Raw genomic sequence first — 17148 nt, 5'->3', positions numbered from 1 at the left:
ATATATATATATATATATATATATATATATATATATATATATGATATAAGCAACAATATATAGCTGATATATAGCTATATATTGTATTATACAATATAGTGTCTATAGTATTGTAAAGATAATATCTTATGGGCGATTACATGGCTGAATAATTTGTTTTCATTAAATGCAACAGAGTCAAATTTGTCTAACCCAATAAAAATTAACTCGAAATATGAAACATATCCAACAATTATTACATTAATTAGAACTAATTTATTAGAACTAATTAGAACTTTATCGAATTATTAAAAGTTAGAAAGTAAACCATTCGCACACTTGAAATCATGATAACAGTCATTATCAAATGATACGTATCGTCTATACGTATCGAATATTATCGCTTCTTTTTATTAAGGAATTGGTGTAAACTGCGATAACGACTATAATATGCGACGTTTCCCGAGCGTCTTTAATCGCTCGTTGCTCGATTTAGATTCACGGAAGTAACAATCACGGAACTATAAAAATAGCTGGCGGATATAAAATTTATGCCTCACCTTTGCGAGTTAGATCGGAGGTTTTATTTTGTCGAACGGTGTAGAAAAGCTCGGCGAGATCGATGAGTGGAACAAATTTGCACGATCGATGGCGCTAACATATCTCGTTTCAAGACGTAACGAAGGAATTCGAGAGACGCCATTTTCGAGAACACATTCGGGATGGATTCTACCATCGAAATTCGACTTCTCGCTCTCTTGTTTTCGTGTCACTTGTTTGTACATTTACACCACACAAACAGAATTCTCTTCGATGCATTATTCGTGGATTAGTTTCTAATTAATTGCTTTAGCAAAGTGTCTGCCTCCGAATCCGATATTCTTTCAACGACACGTGTATGCCAAGCGAAGATAAAAAAATTCCACACTTTCGTCGTGTCCACACAGAGCACACGTATCGCACACTGGAATAAGTTACCGTTGTTGATGTACATCTTTCCGAGACACTGTGTATATATCTGTCGTGATAATCGCGCGACATGTCGGCGGTATGTTGCTGTACGCGTGTACATTGATAAGAATCCGGTTCATCGTCTTCTCGATGCGCACCCGCGTGTGTATCCGATGCATCTCGGATGTATCTCCACGCACAAACATGTGACTTCGACACGTCACCATGTTGCAACGTGTGACGTTGATTTACCATTTCGTCATAGCCAAATCGATGTTCGCACAAAAACCGATATTATCTGTCACTCTTATTATCGTCAAGGTAGCACAACGAATACAACACAAATCTCTTATTTTCGGGATTTAATCCCGATAAATCTTTTAATCCTCCGATAAACATCGTTCTTATCAACCAAACTCTTGGGTGTGACTAGCGAGCTAAAATCATCTTTCTCGCTGTATTTGCGATATTCTAGCTTTATTCGTGTCTTTTTATTTATTATATTCGCGTCCAATTTTATTACGAAAGCAGTTTTAGCAAAAGCAGTTTTACGAAAGCAATTTTAGAATCGGAAATACAATTTTATAGATAATTTGAGTCATTTTTCAAGGTAGATGTCTTATATTCTATTTTAAAAGGACTTGCGCAAGCTGTAACTTTATAATCGCCAAGTTCCGAAATAAGTCTGTAACGCGCCAATTCTATCCAGAGCTGTTTTAGGCTCTTATTCAATTTCGTCGTAAAAGATGACAATCTTTACTTACAGGTAATTCAGTTAGGTTTCGCGCAGATCAAAAGTTGATTTTTTTTAGGAATAAAGATTGACATGTTTAACGTTTAACACTATGTTCCATCATTTCCCTAATAGAAGCAGCTTGAAGCGATATCGGTAGATTTGGTCCGCATTTCTATTCTTCAATGCGTTGTGTTTAAATAAGATTAATAATTTATATACGGAAATCTCCTGGCTATATAAAATTCTATTAAAATCCACAAGTTAATATTGTAATTTTTCGCGATGAATTTTAGACAACCAATAAAATGCTGATCTCAATATTCAATCGAATCCAGAATTTCAATTCTCGAGATTAAATCTTGCATTAATCAATCGGATGTTTTCCATCAAATTAAAAGTGAATTATTTTGAAGATAACGTTTTCAACGGGAATGACGTTTCATTTGAGGCCATCGTATGTTTCTATCTACCCTTTCAATCACTGAATCAGTAAAATATTTCTGATTGAATCAGTAAAAAGAGTATTTCACCGATAATCAGTGAATACTCACTGATTTTCAGCGAAAACACTCCCACTCTGCTCCCTCTTATATCTCGCTGATCTTGAGCAGTGAAGGTAAGGTTTTATTGCAAACTCTGTACACAAAGTTATATTTACGGGAAAAACATCTGATTGAAGTAACCAAATTTCTGGTGAAAAAAATGTGAACGAATCAGAAAACTGAAGTTGAACTTACCAGGATTTCTAATTCGTTCGCGTACGCCATGCAAAACCCAACTTTTTGCGTTCGTAGTGATGAAATTATAACGGCTTTCATGAAATTTGCGTGCAATGGCACTGTTTGTGTTTGCAAATTGCCTCAATGATGGTAACAGTCGCTATGCTATTAACTGATCCTTTTAGCGAGATTTTACTGATTGCAGTGCTCTACTTTATATCTGAACCGTCATTTATAAGTGTAGCATTTCAGTCAAGGATACAGTGATTGGGTGCTTTAAGGTACTTTGAGGAACATTTAAACGCCGAAACTATTGAAATCTGACGGTGCATTTTGCGCGACGTATTTTCGTCACGTTCACCCGCGACAATAAGCCGTGAGGAGCCTCGCTAATGTAAGAAGAGGCAAAAGCCGGAGACTTCGTTCATGTCTAGGACTGCCACCTCGATCATCGCGTTTCCGACCGGCTTCGTGCCGATAGGCTTTATCCGTCCACCCACGAGGCATCTTCCGTCCCGTCTCGATTCGTCTTGACGGCCTTGTCTATTAATATCGCAGCCGCCTTCGAGAATAGGCTTCGGACAGCGTATACAAACGTGGCGGTTTAACGCGCCGAAGACAGTTTGCGGCTCGCTCCGATAAGGTGCAGCGATGACTCGTCGCGGGGAGAGGAGACGGATTCTGATAAGGGGTCGTGCACCCCGGCTTTGGCACGCGTAGCTTCTTGCAGCAATCCGCGTTTATATAGCCGCCTTCGTCATCCGCCGACGTTCCTCCCGACTTTTTTATACGGGACGGTCGATCTCGCGCTGGCAGAGTGCTCGGTTACGCGTTACGCAATAACTGAGAAGCATGAATTAATTACTTATTTACGTGATACTTAATTCATTATTAATATCTCCAAATTGGAAATTAAAAATTAAAGCGTGAAAATTTGAAAAATGTATTATATTATGCGATAAAGAAAATATCGTAGTGTGAAAAATTATCTGTTAATGTTATTTCTCTCTTCAAAATGCTTTTTATAAATACTGAAATTATAATGTAATTGCTATTGAAATAGCAAAATTGACCTTTGGTATATATGATATAAAAGACATTCAAGTAACTCAAGAATTTTATAACAAAACGACAAAACATATGTATAATATTTTTAAACAAATATAAATAGCAATTTTGATCATAATTTTATATGGTTCAAGAGATTACAAAAACTTCAGTATAATTTCCACTACGATATTTTTTCCGTGTATAACATTACATTTGACGCCAAACTAAAATACAAAAAAATATAAAATATATGAGAAATATAAAAGAAATATAATTGTTAATTTAAACAGATATCTAATTTATTGTGTGTACAAATTATTAAGAGGATTAACCTGCCTTGCGTTTGCACGTTTCCGAGCGTTTTTAAATATAGATGAAAATATAATTGCATCCAGGAAAAATAATCACGTAGAACTTGCGCGTTTTGCCGCGACCTCTATACTTTGTTCTCGTCCCATTACTCGTTTATATTGCATTACTATCTGCGTCGAATAAATATCGGGCATCAGTGCTATTCGCATGTCACGATATCGTGCTCGAGTCGCGATAGTTGTTCGAACAAAGAAGCTTTTTAAAGCGCTGGTACGACTATATACATGCGTTTCCGCGCTCGTCTCTAGAACTATATCTCCAAAGATTTGTTTAGAATAATACATTATCGCGTGTCTAATATATAGATAGGATTTCATTTTTCTAATTCAATATAAAACAGTGTGATATCTTTACGTATTCGCTCGCTTATTAATTATAAATACATTTTTTACACGAAGGATGTATAAAATTTTCTTTATTAAAATTAATATTAAAATATCCAATACAATTATTTTGATTTCTTTAAAATATCTTCGTTATTGATATTTATATTTTTCGTGGTTTATGAAAAAAACTTTCGTAATTTTTAATTATTTTTATAGTAGAGCATACTGAGAGAATATCGGAAAAAATCGATGATATTGGGATAAATTATTTTACGGTTTACTTTGTATTGTAAGAGTCATTTTGACTCTTTGTCTAATTGTCAGTGTTATATGAACGTTATACTATTATTTAAGATTTTAACTTTTGGAGGACCGGAAGCCTGTATATCGACGGCGGTGTCAGCTTTTTTCCCATTCAATCCAATGACATTGACAAAAAAGTTTTAGCTCTTAAAATAAAAAAGTCAATAAAAAAATAGCCGGTCCTCAGAAGGTTAATCCCTTACTCTCGCTTAAGTTTATATTTTTTATGGTATGTAATTCATTAATTTCTTTGTACAAGGAGAAAATATTATAGTAAAAATGACAAAAATTCTTTTTTGTAATTTTAAACATACAAAATTATGACCGAAATTATATTTGTTTAAAAATATTATGTCTGTCTGACATTTTAATATTAAATTGTAATAACTACTTGTATGTTTTTTATACCAGAGAAATTATCAAATTTATTATTTCTAGACTAATTTAATATAATACAGTTTTACAAAACACACTGTAAAAAAAATATAATTTTAACACAATTTTTATTATAATATTTTCTCCGTATACTAATTATAGAGCACAAGCAAGTAATAATTATGATGTATTTTACTCTAGGAAATTATGAGTTTGGAAAAGTTATAAAAATTCTTGTAATTTGCTTATAATATAAAATGTTTACATTTTGCAAATTATATTCTTAGCGTGCTTAAAAGTCATTATTGATATGAGTAATGAGGAGTAAAGAGAGTTTGAAAATATTAAAATCATAAAAAGTCAGCCTCTTTTGAGCATTATCCAAAAGGAGTTATTGTTTTTAAGGATTATAGTGTTAAGAGAGAGAAAAGTTCATTTATTTCGTTTTCTTTTTAGTCCGTCCAAATAATATTATAGTAATAATAGGAAATGCAATTTTTTTATCTTTTTGTCATAAAATTTAGGCCTCGAATGACTTTCGCATTATTTGCAAAAAATTATACTAGTCCTTTCAATTTAAAGATTGAACAAAGTTCGCAGTACACGTTGTCTCGCTTAGAGAATAAATAGGAATGAACGAGACTAGACTGTTCGCCTCTCAGGAAGAAGGTGACAAAAGGTCGAAAGCACTCACCATCTCTTGACATGCCGAGGCGTAGGCACTTTTGCAACCGACAGTACTGGCACCGGTTTCTGTTTACACGGTCGACCACACAATTCTTGCTTCGCGGACATTGATAGTTGACAACTGACGACTGCGACCGCCTGAAGAAGCCCTTGCAGCCCTCGCAGGTAATCACGCCGTAATGCACGCCGCTGCTCTTGTCCCCGCACACCTTGCACGGGATTATCTCGATCTGGGCTGCAACCATAAAAGAAACGAACACGTCAATTATGAGCTCTTAGGAGCAGGATGCTTTGCGGAAAACTCTTCGCGCTTTATTGCCTGCCGCAATCCTTCACCCTTATTTCGCGAGTCTCATCAAGTTCGAAGATTATACTCTCGTGAATATGCGTACGTCTACGATGACCTACTGACGAAGGAACACCTGTATATCTGTATTTCTTGCTTCAAAACTTCTCATTTCTCAAGAGTGATGCTTTTCGTGGATCTTAATACTTTTCGTGGTTTATTAAAAAAAAATAGGGCAAACTCTTAAACAAAGAGCAATTGTGAAGCCGCGCGAGGTAAAGACTGACTGTTTAATGAGATAACAGTATTTCCCATGGTTATGAGTAACTCAAAAATGATAAATAATATAAAACTTTAATATAAAATTAATTTCCCATACGCTTTCATAGAAAAAATCTACCTTACATCATGTATTAAGTCACATCTTAAATGTTATGCATTCATTAGAATGATACATAATTACTATTATCATGCCAAGAAAAAAATATTTAAAAATTTATTTTTTAGGATATAAAGTTGGATAAAATGTATTCTTGTGAAATAAATTTTATATCCCACAAATAAATTCTCAAGTGTTTTTCTCTCAATATGGTAATGGCAACTGAATAGGTGACAATTATACGAGTTTTATATGTAGAATCAAATATATATGTGGTTCAATAAATTTTTATAGTTATTACACTGAATAGTTACCAAAATTGGATAATTATTATATACTTCTCGGAACCATTTAGCTTTAATTGTAATAACTGCAATATAATTGATTAAACTATATACACGATTCTACATGCAAAACTCGTATAGTTATCATTTATACAGTCACCACGATATATTTTCCTCTGAGTGTATCGATAAATTTCAATCTTTATTATTCGATCGCGCCTTTTCGTGCGTTTACAACTCCTTTAATCAGAGTATGGACACCATTTGATCGTCATATATAGTCGGGGAGAAGTGTATGGAGTTGAGAGAGAGAAGCTGCAACGTCATTTCAGTCATTACAGTTTCTGTTTCACTCCTAAAGTTTCTCTCTCTCGCTTTCAATCACTTTTTCCTTATATATCGGATCAAAGAGAGCCAAAAAAAATCGACCACCCAATTTCGGCGGATCTGTTCTACCTCGTATCGAGTTGGCTTGCAGCCTACGATCGTCGAGGATCGCGCTGCCGGTGCCGGTGGAAGGCTGCGCGGATCCTCTCGACCTCGATCCTTCCGTCGGCTGAGGACTCGTACTGTCCGCGCCCCACGCAGGCCTGCCGAATCCTGACAGACTTCCCTCCATTTACGGGTTTTTCTTGCTGGTTTCATTTACGATCAGTCGCGGAAACACCGGCACGATCTTCCAGATCCGCACGCACGGTTCCACTTGAGATCGTTCGCTCGTCCGTCCGTCGAACGGACGAGGCTCGAATTATGAATTAGTCTTCCTCTCAAACTCACACGAATGAATCTCACTGCGCCTTACACGGGGTAGTTTGAGCAACGCGCTCACTACGTTTAAGGCGCGTTCGCCGAGTTCTCGATCAGTATTTACGAGACGTTGAGATTAACATCAAACGACGTGATATAATTTTCAGATTTATTAAGATATCTATTATGTTAAAGTTATATCACTTAGAGGTCATAGTGTCATTTATCGTTAAGGTGACCAACCTTATTATTTTGCAATATACACTGTATCTCTCTCTCTCTCTCTCTCTCTCTCTCTCTCTCTCTCTCTCTGTCGCACTAATTGCTTTGATATCTGTTGAAAAATGCGGGAGTATTGTTTTGCACGTGTATGAATTCAACAAACTCTCTTTAAAACGGAAAGATCACGAGAAGCTCTTAAACACATCACAAGCGTTTGCGTTCGAAGAATATCGAACTTTGTCTCTTATGTTCTACGTTGTGAAGAATTCATTTTTTGAGCAAACTTATCAATCATTAGGTCTATCATTCTCTTATTATCTATTAGAGTTTTGATAAAATTCCACATTCGATGATGGCGTAGATAGCGGTGTTCAACCAGACGGAAGATAGATAGATCTACGATCTATCGTTATCTGTCTCAATTCCCAGACGGCACCAGAATTAACCGGTATCATTCGACGCGTGTGTCGAATTCACCACCTCTTTGAACACAAATGGAAAGTTCGTCGAGTCGAAGCATGCTCTTGACCTACCGAACGACACGAGTCCGCAAAAACCTCCCGTGCATCGTCGGGAGACGCGAGTCTGTTCAGACGGAATCTCGGGGTATCGCCGCGGGATTACCCCCAGGAAATCGGATCGGTGATTTCCGTGGGCCGAGAAATCGGAGAGTAGCCTGTGATGCAGCGACGGAAAAAGCCCGACGTGCAAAGCAGCCTCGTGTATCGTGGGTGGAGCAGACGCGGTGCGAGGGGAAGAAGGGAGAGGAGGGAGGAGGGATGCGTCGTGATGACTCGCACGTGTGCGTGTGCGTGTCGTGCGCGGAAGCGAGGATTCGGTGCGGACTGTCTGCTGGATATATCGCGCTTCTCCCGTCCGGCAACTCTAGCGCCACGAGCAGAGCGTCGAGGCGCTTGCACCATACGTACGCGGCCGAACATTACATAACCGAGAACGATGAACCCAGAGTACAGTCACCCGGCACGCTCGCATCTTCGACGTGCGTCATGCGGAGAGCGCAGCGTGCAACGGCGGCGGCGGTGGCGGCGACGACGGCGGCGATGTAGCAGTGTTATACCCGAAACTCCCGAAATTGAGATGACCGCACTTCTTCCCCGACTCGCCGCTGCACCGTCGCGATTCCCTGGGCGATTCTTATTAGCGCGCAGCGATCGAGAGACTTACACGCGTTCATTAGCCGATATCACGTCGTTCCATACACATATATACATACACAGATGGGACAACGTGCAGACGTTACATCTGGTCTGATCCAGTTGTTGTATTTTTTTCAAATGTAGCATGCCATCTCCCCCTCCCTCGCACTTCCGGCGAGGAAGCAAGAAATTAGGCGTGATCAAAGTGTGGTTCTTGCTTCGATTCAAGCAGATTGTCAGGCAAAATGAGTTTGTCAAGAATTCATTGAAACTTGCGTTACATAAATAAGTTGAAATATTACCTAACTGCTCGTGCAATTAGAAATAGACCAATCATTCGAGATATTTGAAACCAAAACTGTCACTTTTTATGTGTTCCTTAGAGTTGGGGTGCTATTTTTAATTTCTTGCAAACTGGAATTAAAGTTATAATGAAAAACTACTATAGTATTAAAGATTAATATATCGATATCATACGCCAAACTCAGAATTACTAAACGTTTTTGTTTTATATAAGGTGAAGAAAACTCATAATTTATAATAATACTTAAAATACATAATTTATAATAATATTTGTAATGTTTTTTAACGTAATATTTTAACGTAATATCGTAATATTTTAACACTTATACACCTCTTTCTATAATCTATATATCTATATTAGATAAATTCATAAATGAAGCATTAATAAGAAAAATTATACAATTATTATTTTTTGTATTATATAATATTTTTTGTATTATTAACATTATGCATATAGACCAATTTTGTCTCAGATTAACATATTTATTAATTGAATAAATATATAGAAATATATATAATTTTGTTTGACAAATAGTAAGTTTATGAGTTGTCCCTTTGATAAGTCACTGAAAATACATGACATTGGCCTTATAACCTTCTTAAATATTCATTATTTCGCATTTCCTTTTCTTAATGCTGTTTCGTTTCTCCCAGTTCGACTGGTAGAACTGTTTTGGTCGCAAGCACATTTCGCATAAGAGTTTTCGACAGCACGCAAAGCAATTTTCTGTTCGATTTATCTCAAGTTCTCACGCTGCTGCGACTATATTTCTGTTTCTTTCTCTGATTCGCGTCGCGTATCAATTTCTTACGGTAGTATATTTGCGCAATACTCAAACCATAGCGCGTTGCGTCGTCGCGTGCAGTCCTTTTCTTCCCAATCCGACTTCTACGCACAAGCTGTTGCTATCGGTGCTTATAACACAGCGTTATCATCTCGAAAAAAAGGAGAGAGAGAAATATAGAAGTTTCAGACTCTCCCAGAAATTACGACAGCGCGCACGCAATTTGTCCATATTGCTACATTACACTAATTCCCTTTTCCCCACGCGAAGAGTAAGTTTGTTATTAAATATAATTGCCAACGTCAGAAAGGAGACGTTACCTTAAAAAGTTACGGAGTCCTCCATTAATTAAGCCAGCAATTATGCAGATATTACACCGATTGCTGTACAATAAATAATATTGCACTAATATAGAGAGTTCCTCGGTATAATTGATCCATCCGACTGACGTGGATCGATAAAATGATCTTCTAACTCCTTTTTTATTTTAATTTTCCGGACCGCTACTCAAGCGCGCGCTTCGTTTGCCATAATAAGCTTTACCAAACCGAGTTTATAGTGAGACGCGGCAGCGTCTCGTCGCGCCAAGTGTATAATAAATAAATCCTTCCTGGCTGCGCTATATGTAGCTCTTCCACGGAAACACTGTTTCATCTCGCGTACGCTCACGAAAGCGAGAAGACATTTTGGCAAGTGATATCGACTATATATCTCTTAAGTAATTCTACCGAATTAAACGCGAATCACGACTGTCGTACGGAGATCTTGCTCTCTTCTCTCCTTCCTCTCTCTCTCTCTCTCTCTCTCTCTCTCTCTCTCTCTCTCTAGAAGTCTCTCGAGATTATTATACGCGACTGCGGTGCACGACCATTGATCCGAACACCAGAAGCTGTCAGAAGAAACTTTCAGAGATTCGAAATTAAAGATTTATACATGTCACTTCATCCTGATCGACGTGCGCGAAACCAATGTGTGCCGTCATGCGCACCGACTTTGCAAATAATTTTGGACTCGAATTCGTCGTGTCGCGGAACGCGGTATTTTCGTTTCCTCCAGGAACTCGTCTAATTTTGAACCTTAATGCCAAGTTTTTCCTCAATTTTTCGCCTGAACATTTCAGCATTTATTAAAAAAGTAATTAATGTCTCTAATATGTTCATAATAATGTCTCTAACTTAAAAAAATAAGTAATCATTAAAATATAAAAAAAAAATATTTATAGAATACTTTAAGGAAGCATGTGTGTATCAAATATATATAGTTTTGTTTTAGATGCATTTAGATGCATTTGGTAAATTTACTTGACCTGATGGGTGCGGTCCATTAGATGCTGTATAAGCTTTGAGGTGCTTAAAGAAAAATCATATTTGGTCTACACGGCGCTACAAAGCATTTGTGGCATCTAATCGATCTCATTCCATGTCTATTCTTGAGCAAAGTCAATTTCTGATATATCTATTTTTTTCAAATGTTACATATATACTTTTCGTTACATACGAGTTTGGGCGTTTTTTACGTATATTTGTTTCCTTCAGGATCTCGTTCAACTTCAGGATCGAGCGGTTTTGTACACCGCGCAAATTCGCGGCAAGCCGCGCGCAAGCGCGAATGAAAGGTGTACACAGGCATGCGTGTATACACGCGCATGCACACGCGCGTGAGCGTGAGCGCGAGCACGCGCGTCTCGCGATTTTCCACCTGGAGACTTTCCAGCCGCGCGGCTCGATCACACTCCGCGTCTCTCCGCGTTGCACACGTCTCTTACGTGTAAACGCGCTTATAGACACAGACGAAACACTCGCGTGGCGATCTCTCCGCGGGAAAACGGAAGAGGACGGTGTCTAGTTTGACGGAAAGTGGAAAAAGGACGGAGCGAGAGAGGAGGGAGGTGAGCTTTCGCAAATCGATTCCCGTCGATAAGGCGATTCGCTCGGACGCGCGACGGCTTCCGTTCAACGCCCGCGTGTCTCAACGACAACGACAACGACGACGACGACGATGACGGTGACGAGGGAATTCCGGAGGGCGTCACGTAGAAACTGGTGCAGTAATGGAGAGGAGACGAAACGAATAGAGGCGGAAGAGCGCGGAAAAGCGGAGGGAGAGAAGTGTGTGCGCGTGTGTGGGAGTGTGCGTGTCTGTGTGGTCGGAAAACACAGCGTGACGCGTGTAGCACAGTCAGCGTGGGAGTCGCTCACGCTTACACTCGCGATCGTACTCCTCGGGTAGATTTTTCCGATCGATCGCGAAAATTTCGGAGCGCGGATGGGGAGAGCGAGCGTACGCACGGCGCGATTGCGTCCTCACTCTCCTTCTCTCCCGCTCCCCCCTCTTTCTTTCTCTCTTTCTCTCTCACTCGTTCCTTTCTTCCTGTTGCGAGGAGAGCGCCGACCTCGCTCGTGCGGCCGGAAAAACTCGCGGAAAGTTCACGACTGGCAGTATGAATATTTCGGGGATTTGACGAGCCGAGGCGGCGGCAGCAACGTGCCGGACGAGGAAGGAGAGACAGTGCGTGCACGCGCGGGCGCGCGGCACGGGTAAGAGAGAGAAAGAAGAAAAGGAGAACGGCAACGAGAGAGACAGAGAGGAGGAGAGCGAAAGAGTACGAGCGAGAGCCACGGGAAGGAGAGAAAGGAAGAGAAACAGAGACAGCGAGTGGGAGGGAGAGGAAGAGAGATAGAGAGAGGTGTTTTTCGGGGACCGGCGTTAGCGAGCTGGCATCTCACAATATGTCAGAACTCCCCGCACTCCCCCTTCATCGCGCGACGAAGTGGCGGGTCACTGAACCTGTGCGCCTCCGCTGATGATGGCCGAGTGCCTCACCCTTTGCTCCCCCGCCCCCACTTCCCGCGCCGCCACCATCAAAGGCCCCCACCGCCAAAGGACCCCACCGCCGGCGACCGATCGTCGTCGGAGACAGCCGAGAGTCACGCCGACCGGATTACGAGCGCGCGGCGCGCGCTTTCCGATCTCGACTCGTGCGACGCGTTTGCTTTATTAGCGCGCCTCGTTAAGGTCACCGGCGTGCTACCCAAATGCACGCGCGTATCGTGTTTCCCGCATCGGAAGCACAGACCACGCGATTTCAGGATCCCATGGCGGGGAAAGGAGTCGCGTCCTGCGAGGCGGAAACGGGAGATTTGCCAGGGCACGCGCGAGAGCGAAAGACAAGGTGGAAATGGGGGAGAGGGATAGTGTTCTTTCTGACATTTCAAATTGTCATCTCTCAGCGACAATTTAATTAGACCATTCGACGGTTCTCCCAACACCATTATGGTCCGACGGTTCTCCCAACACTGAAAATCGATAATTTCTGGCTTACCACGGCTGCGATTTAATTGGACCGATTTGTAAAAAAAATGTACCTCAACTTTTGATAATTAAAAGTATACTTTGCTCTGACATAATTAAGCTACTCGCTTAATTATCAGAGTCACACTTATCACGTTTTGGTATGTAGAGAATTGATAGACGCGACAAACGTCATGAGATACTTTCTTATAACCAATTCTAAAATGACGTTTATATGGACGCCATATTTACACCTCAATAAGACTATATAACATATCTCGGCAATCTTTTAATTGAGTCTGTTACTTTTTTCCTTTAAAGATAACACTCGCGGTCCCATTCGGCGATGTACTTCCAATCCGCCAGCGTCTCGTCTCGACTTTAGTCTCCAGAAACTCCGGCTCCAGTGTGCTGCACGCACTTTCCCTACTGACACGATTACCTCACTTCATCCCTTCGTCGTCCCTTTGCACTTTATGCTCAGCCCGCTTCTCGCACCGTCCTTGCACGCACCCTCTCTCTCTTGTCCCCTCGTTATTCCCTCATTTTTCCCTCATTTCCCGACTCTCTCCTCGCAGCCTTCTCGCAAATACGCGCTGGCTTCACCCCCTCCTCCACTCCTCCCACTCTATACCGCTCTTTCCACGCCGTTTTACTCCTTCCTTCTCTCTTCGTTCCCTCACCGCTGCTCGCCCGCCCCTCCTTTGCTGTCCCTCATTGTCCTCGCTCGCCTCCCTATCCCCTCTCTATCCCCCACCTCCAACCCTCTCGCACTCGCCGCTCACTCCGAGCGATTTCCTTCACCCTCCCTCCCGCCCTCGCCGTGTCCCTTTCGCTCCTTCGCTCATTTATTGCATAACCGTGCACGAGGTTGCCAACCTGCGCCGCGTAATACTCTATAAATACGTTTCGCAAATAAATATTCGCGCGACAACGATATGCATACGTGCGAGTCGGCGATTGCAGGGCGTCGTTGTCGTAGTCGTCGTTGTCGACGTCTGCCTTTCTCGCGTTGAAATTCAGCGTGCGAGATCGCGCGATACCGCGGATAGGACTGATAACACGGTTATTGATAAAGAGCCGCGCGCCAACGACTGCGCGCACTGGTGATGTTTACATTGTCGGTTGTTTAGGAAACGGACGAGAAATGGTATATCATCTCGTGGTTAAATCGTTAAATTTGCTGTGTTTGGCGTTGAGCAAATAAAATCGAGGTATTTTAGAATCATGGATTTTTCGTACTGCTATATCATATCTATCATATCTATCATATATATCATAGATTCTTATTGACATACATTGCTTAAGATCAATCTGTATTATTCTAGGTCGGCTTGACGTGAATCTTTGGCGTTAGAAATTTCCGCAAAAAGAAATTAGTTTCCAGAGCTGAAAAATAGCTGTGGCAGATAAAATGTACCACTGAAATAGGGACAGCTAATGTCGATACTACCGAAGCTAAATTTATTCGCTGTTTAAACTTAGGCACTACAGCGAGAAATATTAGCTGCTAGAAACAAATGACTGTAACAAATGATGTAGCTGTGCGGCAAACTTCTTTAATATATGCATACGATAAGAAATTTAGGAATAACTGCTAGTTTCTTAGCTTTTGTTGTCACAAAAGTAATTAAATATAAAGTTATTATTATATTATTATTTTGACATATCATAGGTATTCATGACCATTTAGTATTGTACATTTTGCAATACCATAGACTATTAATAATATACTTTTTTAGTGCCATTAGTTATCATGTTATAAAATCTTAATATCACTGACTTTCTTTGTATTGCATTCCCCGTTTATTTTTAGTACAACAGGTGTACGTGATCGTAAAATTGTCAATGAAAACACTAAAACAGCAGGCGACTGGCGCGCATACCTGTATTAAAGTTGCATCAAAATGCGATAAGCGGGGCCGATCGCTGAAATCACTATTGTAACTAGTTGCGTACCGTGCCGACGCATACCTAATCTACACAAACGTTGAGTCATACCGTCGCCCGTTGCGACGGGCAAAAGATACAGCCATTTTTCAGTCTTGGCCGCGTAACGACTCGAACGTAATGCAGATACGCCCGGGTGCAAAGGGTTAACGTTGCCGTTCGCTCGCGTTCACGCGACGCGCAAGCTGACGTCACTTCTGACCGGTCCCGAGACGACGAACTTTAAGACAGGCGTTTCCGAGCGGCATAATAAACGTCGAACGCGTAATTCGTGCCAAGTCCGCCCGTAATGCTGTAACCGCGGTACAGCAACACTCGCGCGCGCTCGCGCGTCATCTCGGAAAGCTCGCGCGCGAGCTGAGGTTCAACGACTCGCGGGCTATTAGCCGGCGACGCGCATTGTTTGGCGAACGATCGTAGGCGATCCGCCGAGATTTCGACGACCAGAAATACCAGTGCTTTCGACGCATTGCCCGCGACTGTGCTGTTGTTGATCCGTTTCGAGCAGCCCACATCGGTAGAAAAGAGCGCAGAGGTGCAACAAGGCAGAAAGGAATATTTCAAATTTCACCGGGAAGTGTGATGTATCTCGAGCCCTTTTTGCAAAAATGGCGCACTTTGAAAAGTAGATACCAGAGTATATAAATTCTAAATACATCACACAACGAGTATGAACGGGTATTTCGTTAAGGTGTCTGGTAATAGTGGAATGCAATTCTCGCGCAAGATCGTTAGGCATGAATGGGGATTCAAGTGACGACTATCAGGACGAGACGAATCGAAAAGCGAAGGGCACACACACATACACAAACCGAGAATTAATCAGCTTGGATTCATTCGCATATTGTGCAACGTTCGCATCGATATCCCTTGTTAATCATTGAGCGCGATTACGCGAAAGCATTGTATGCTTTAACACACGGTTTTCGTTATTGAAGCTTCTTGTCTCTTACCGCGGGATTCTTCATTGATGACGTCACAATTTAGAAAACGTATGTCCAAAATTCTTGCGTACTATTTTCGATTAAAACGATACTTATACACTTCAGGTCGCTTGAGCATATTTGTAGAATGCTTTAGAAACTATCTCTTTTCCTTGACAATCAAAAAATAGCCGTGAAATTAACATAACAAGCAACTTATCTCTTTAATTTACTTGTTTCAAAGGAATGAATAAAGATACCAATAACGAGTTTTGATTATATTATTTATCATTGTTTTAAGAATAAAAAATTATTTTGAAAATACTGAAATTCCGTTCAAACATTTTGTGTTGAGCGCGGTGACGCCTTTGACTGGTGAAAAATGATTCATTATCAAAAAATTTAAAAACTATATTTAATTTGCTGGAGGATGAATCTAAATCCTTTGGAAAATTAAAAAAAAAATCTGTATTTTTCCAGCTACACTAAATAAAAAAAAAAGTGAGCGAGAATAACTTGTAACGTCAAAGTGTTACTATTTTATTAAATTCCGTCTTTCTGCATGTAACAAAGTTCATCTTGTAGTAAATTCAATATAATTTCTAAACGTTTTAGTTCTATTCAATTTAGATTATATATACTACACGAGCTATAATATTGCCTACCTGTTAGAGACAACTAGCGACATGTCCAGTATAAAAAACGATAAAATTTCAATTTTTTTTAAATAAAAAATAATCTTTCTGTTCTTAAAACAATGATAAATGATATGATCGAAACTCTATATTGATATCCTGGTTCATTTTTTGAAAAAAATTCATAAAAATTTTAGATTATTTAAATCAGAAACCTCTTAATTTGATCGTTATTTATTAACTGTCAAGGGAAAAATATATAAATTCGGAGCATTTTATGTTCAGACGACCTGAAGTATTGCCACATTCAAATATTTCTTTTTGAAGGTGGCATGCAAGACTTTTCAGCTTCTTCTTGCCTTTGACGTCACGATCCAACATGGCTGTTATGAGTATTTAGAAACCTTTAAAGACGCGATCGAGAGATTCCTTATGCAATTAGAAATCTTGTCTGCCTAGACAGATATCGATTCTAAATATTCATCGATAACGTCACACCCGATATTGATGCAAACTCGAAATAATAATACAGTTTTTCCGTCATGTGTGTGATATATCGTGTCATGACGAGGATATAACCGCCGCCACGCTTTTCCTCCACAAGCTCTAGACTCGTTTAATTGACAGCGCGACGGGGAAATCAATATATTGACAATGTACCAATGTACAAGAAAGAGAGAGAGAGAGA

The 17148-nt window shown here is 40.2% G+C and overlaps 1 protein-coding gene across 6 annotated transcripts in view; it reads right to left on the bottom strand.

Moving 5' to 3' along the window:
* The window catches only part of LOC116844604 (probable nuclear hormone receptor HR3), a 146907-nt gene that overhangs the window by 29403 nt on the left and 100356 nt on the right, over nucleotides 1–17148 (bottom strand). For 5 of the 6 annotated variants that reach the window (XM_032816376.1, XM_032816373.1, XM_032816377.1 and 2 more), the window contains one exon: nucleotides 5506–5733. In XM_032816376.1, coding sequence (XP_032672267.1) covers nucleotides 5506–5733 — 228 coding nt within the window. Of the gene's footprint in view, nucleotides 1–5505; nucleotides 5734–6903; nucleotides 9202–17148 lie in introns of those variants that run through there. The other variant, XM_032816374.1, reaches the window with a different exon arrangement.

The sequence above is a fragment of the Odontomachus brunneus genome, unplaced genomic scaffold (assembly GCF_010583005.1).
Source record: "Odontomachus brunneus isolate Ranch 3 - 2012 unplaced genomic scaffold, Obru_v1 Obru_scaffold_043, whole genome shotgun sequence".
Taxonomy (NCBI): domain Eukaryota; kingdom Metazoa; phylum Arthropoda; class Insecta; order Hymenoptera; family Formicidae; genus Odontomachus; species Odontomachus brunneus.
Note: the sequence above shows the minus strand (reverse complement) of the source record. Positions and strands in the feature narration are given on the sequence as shown.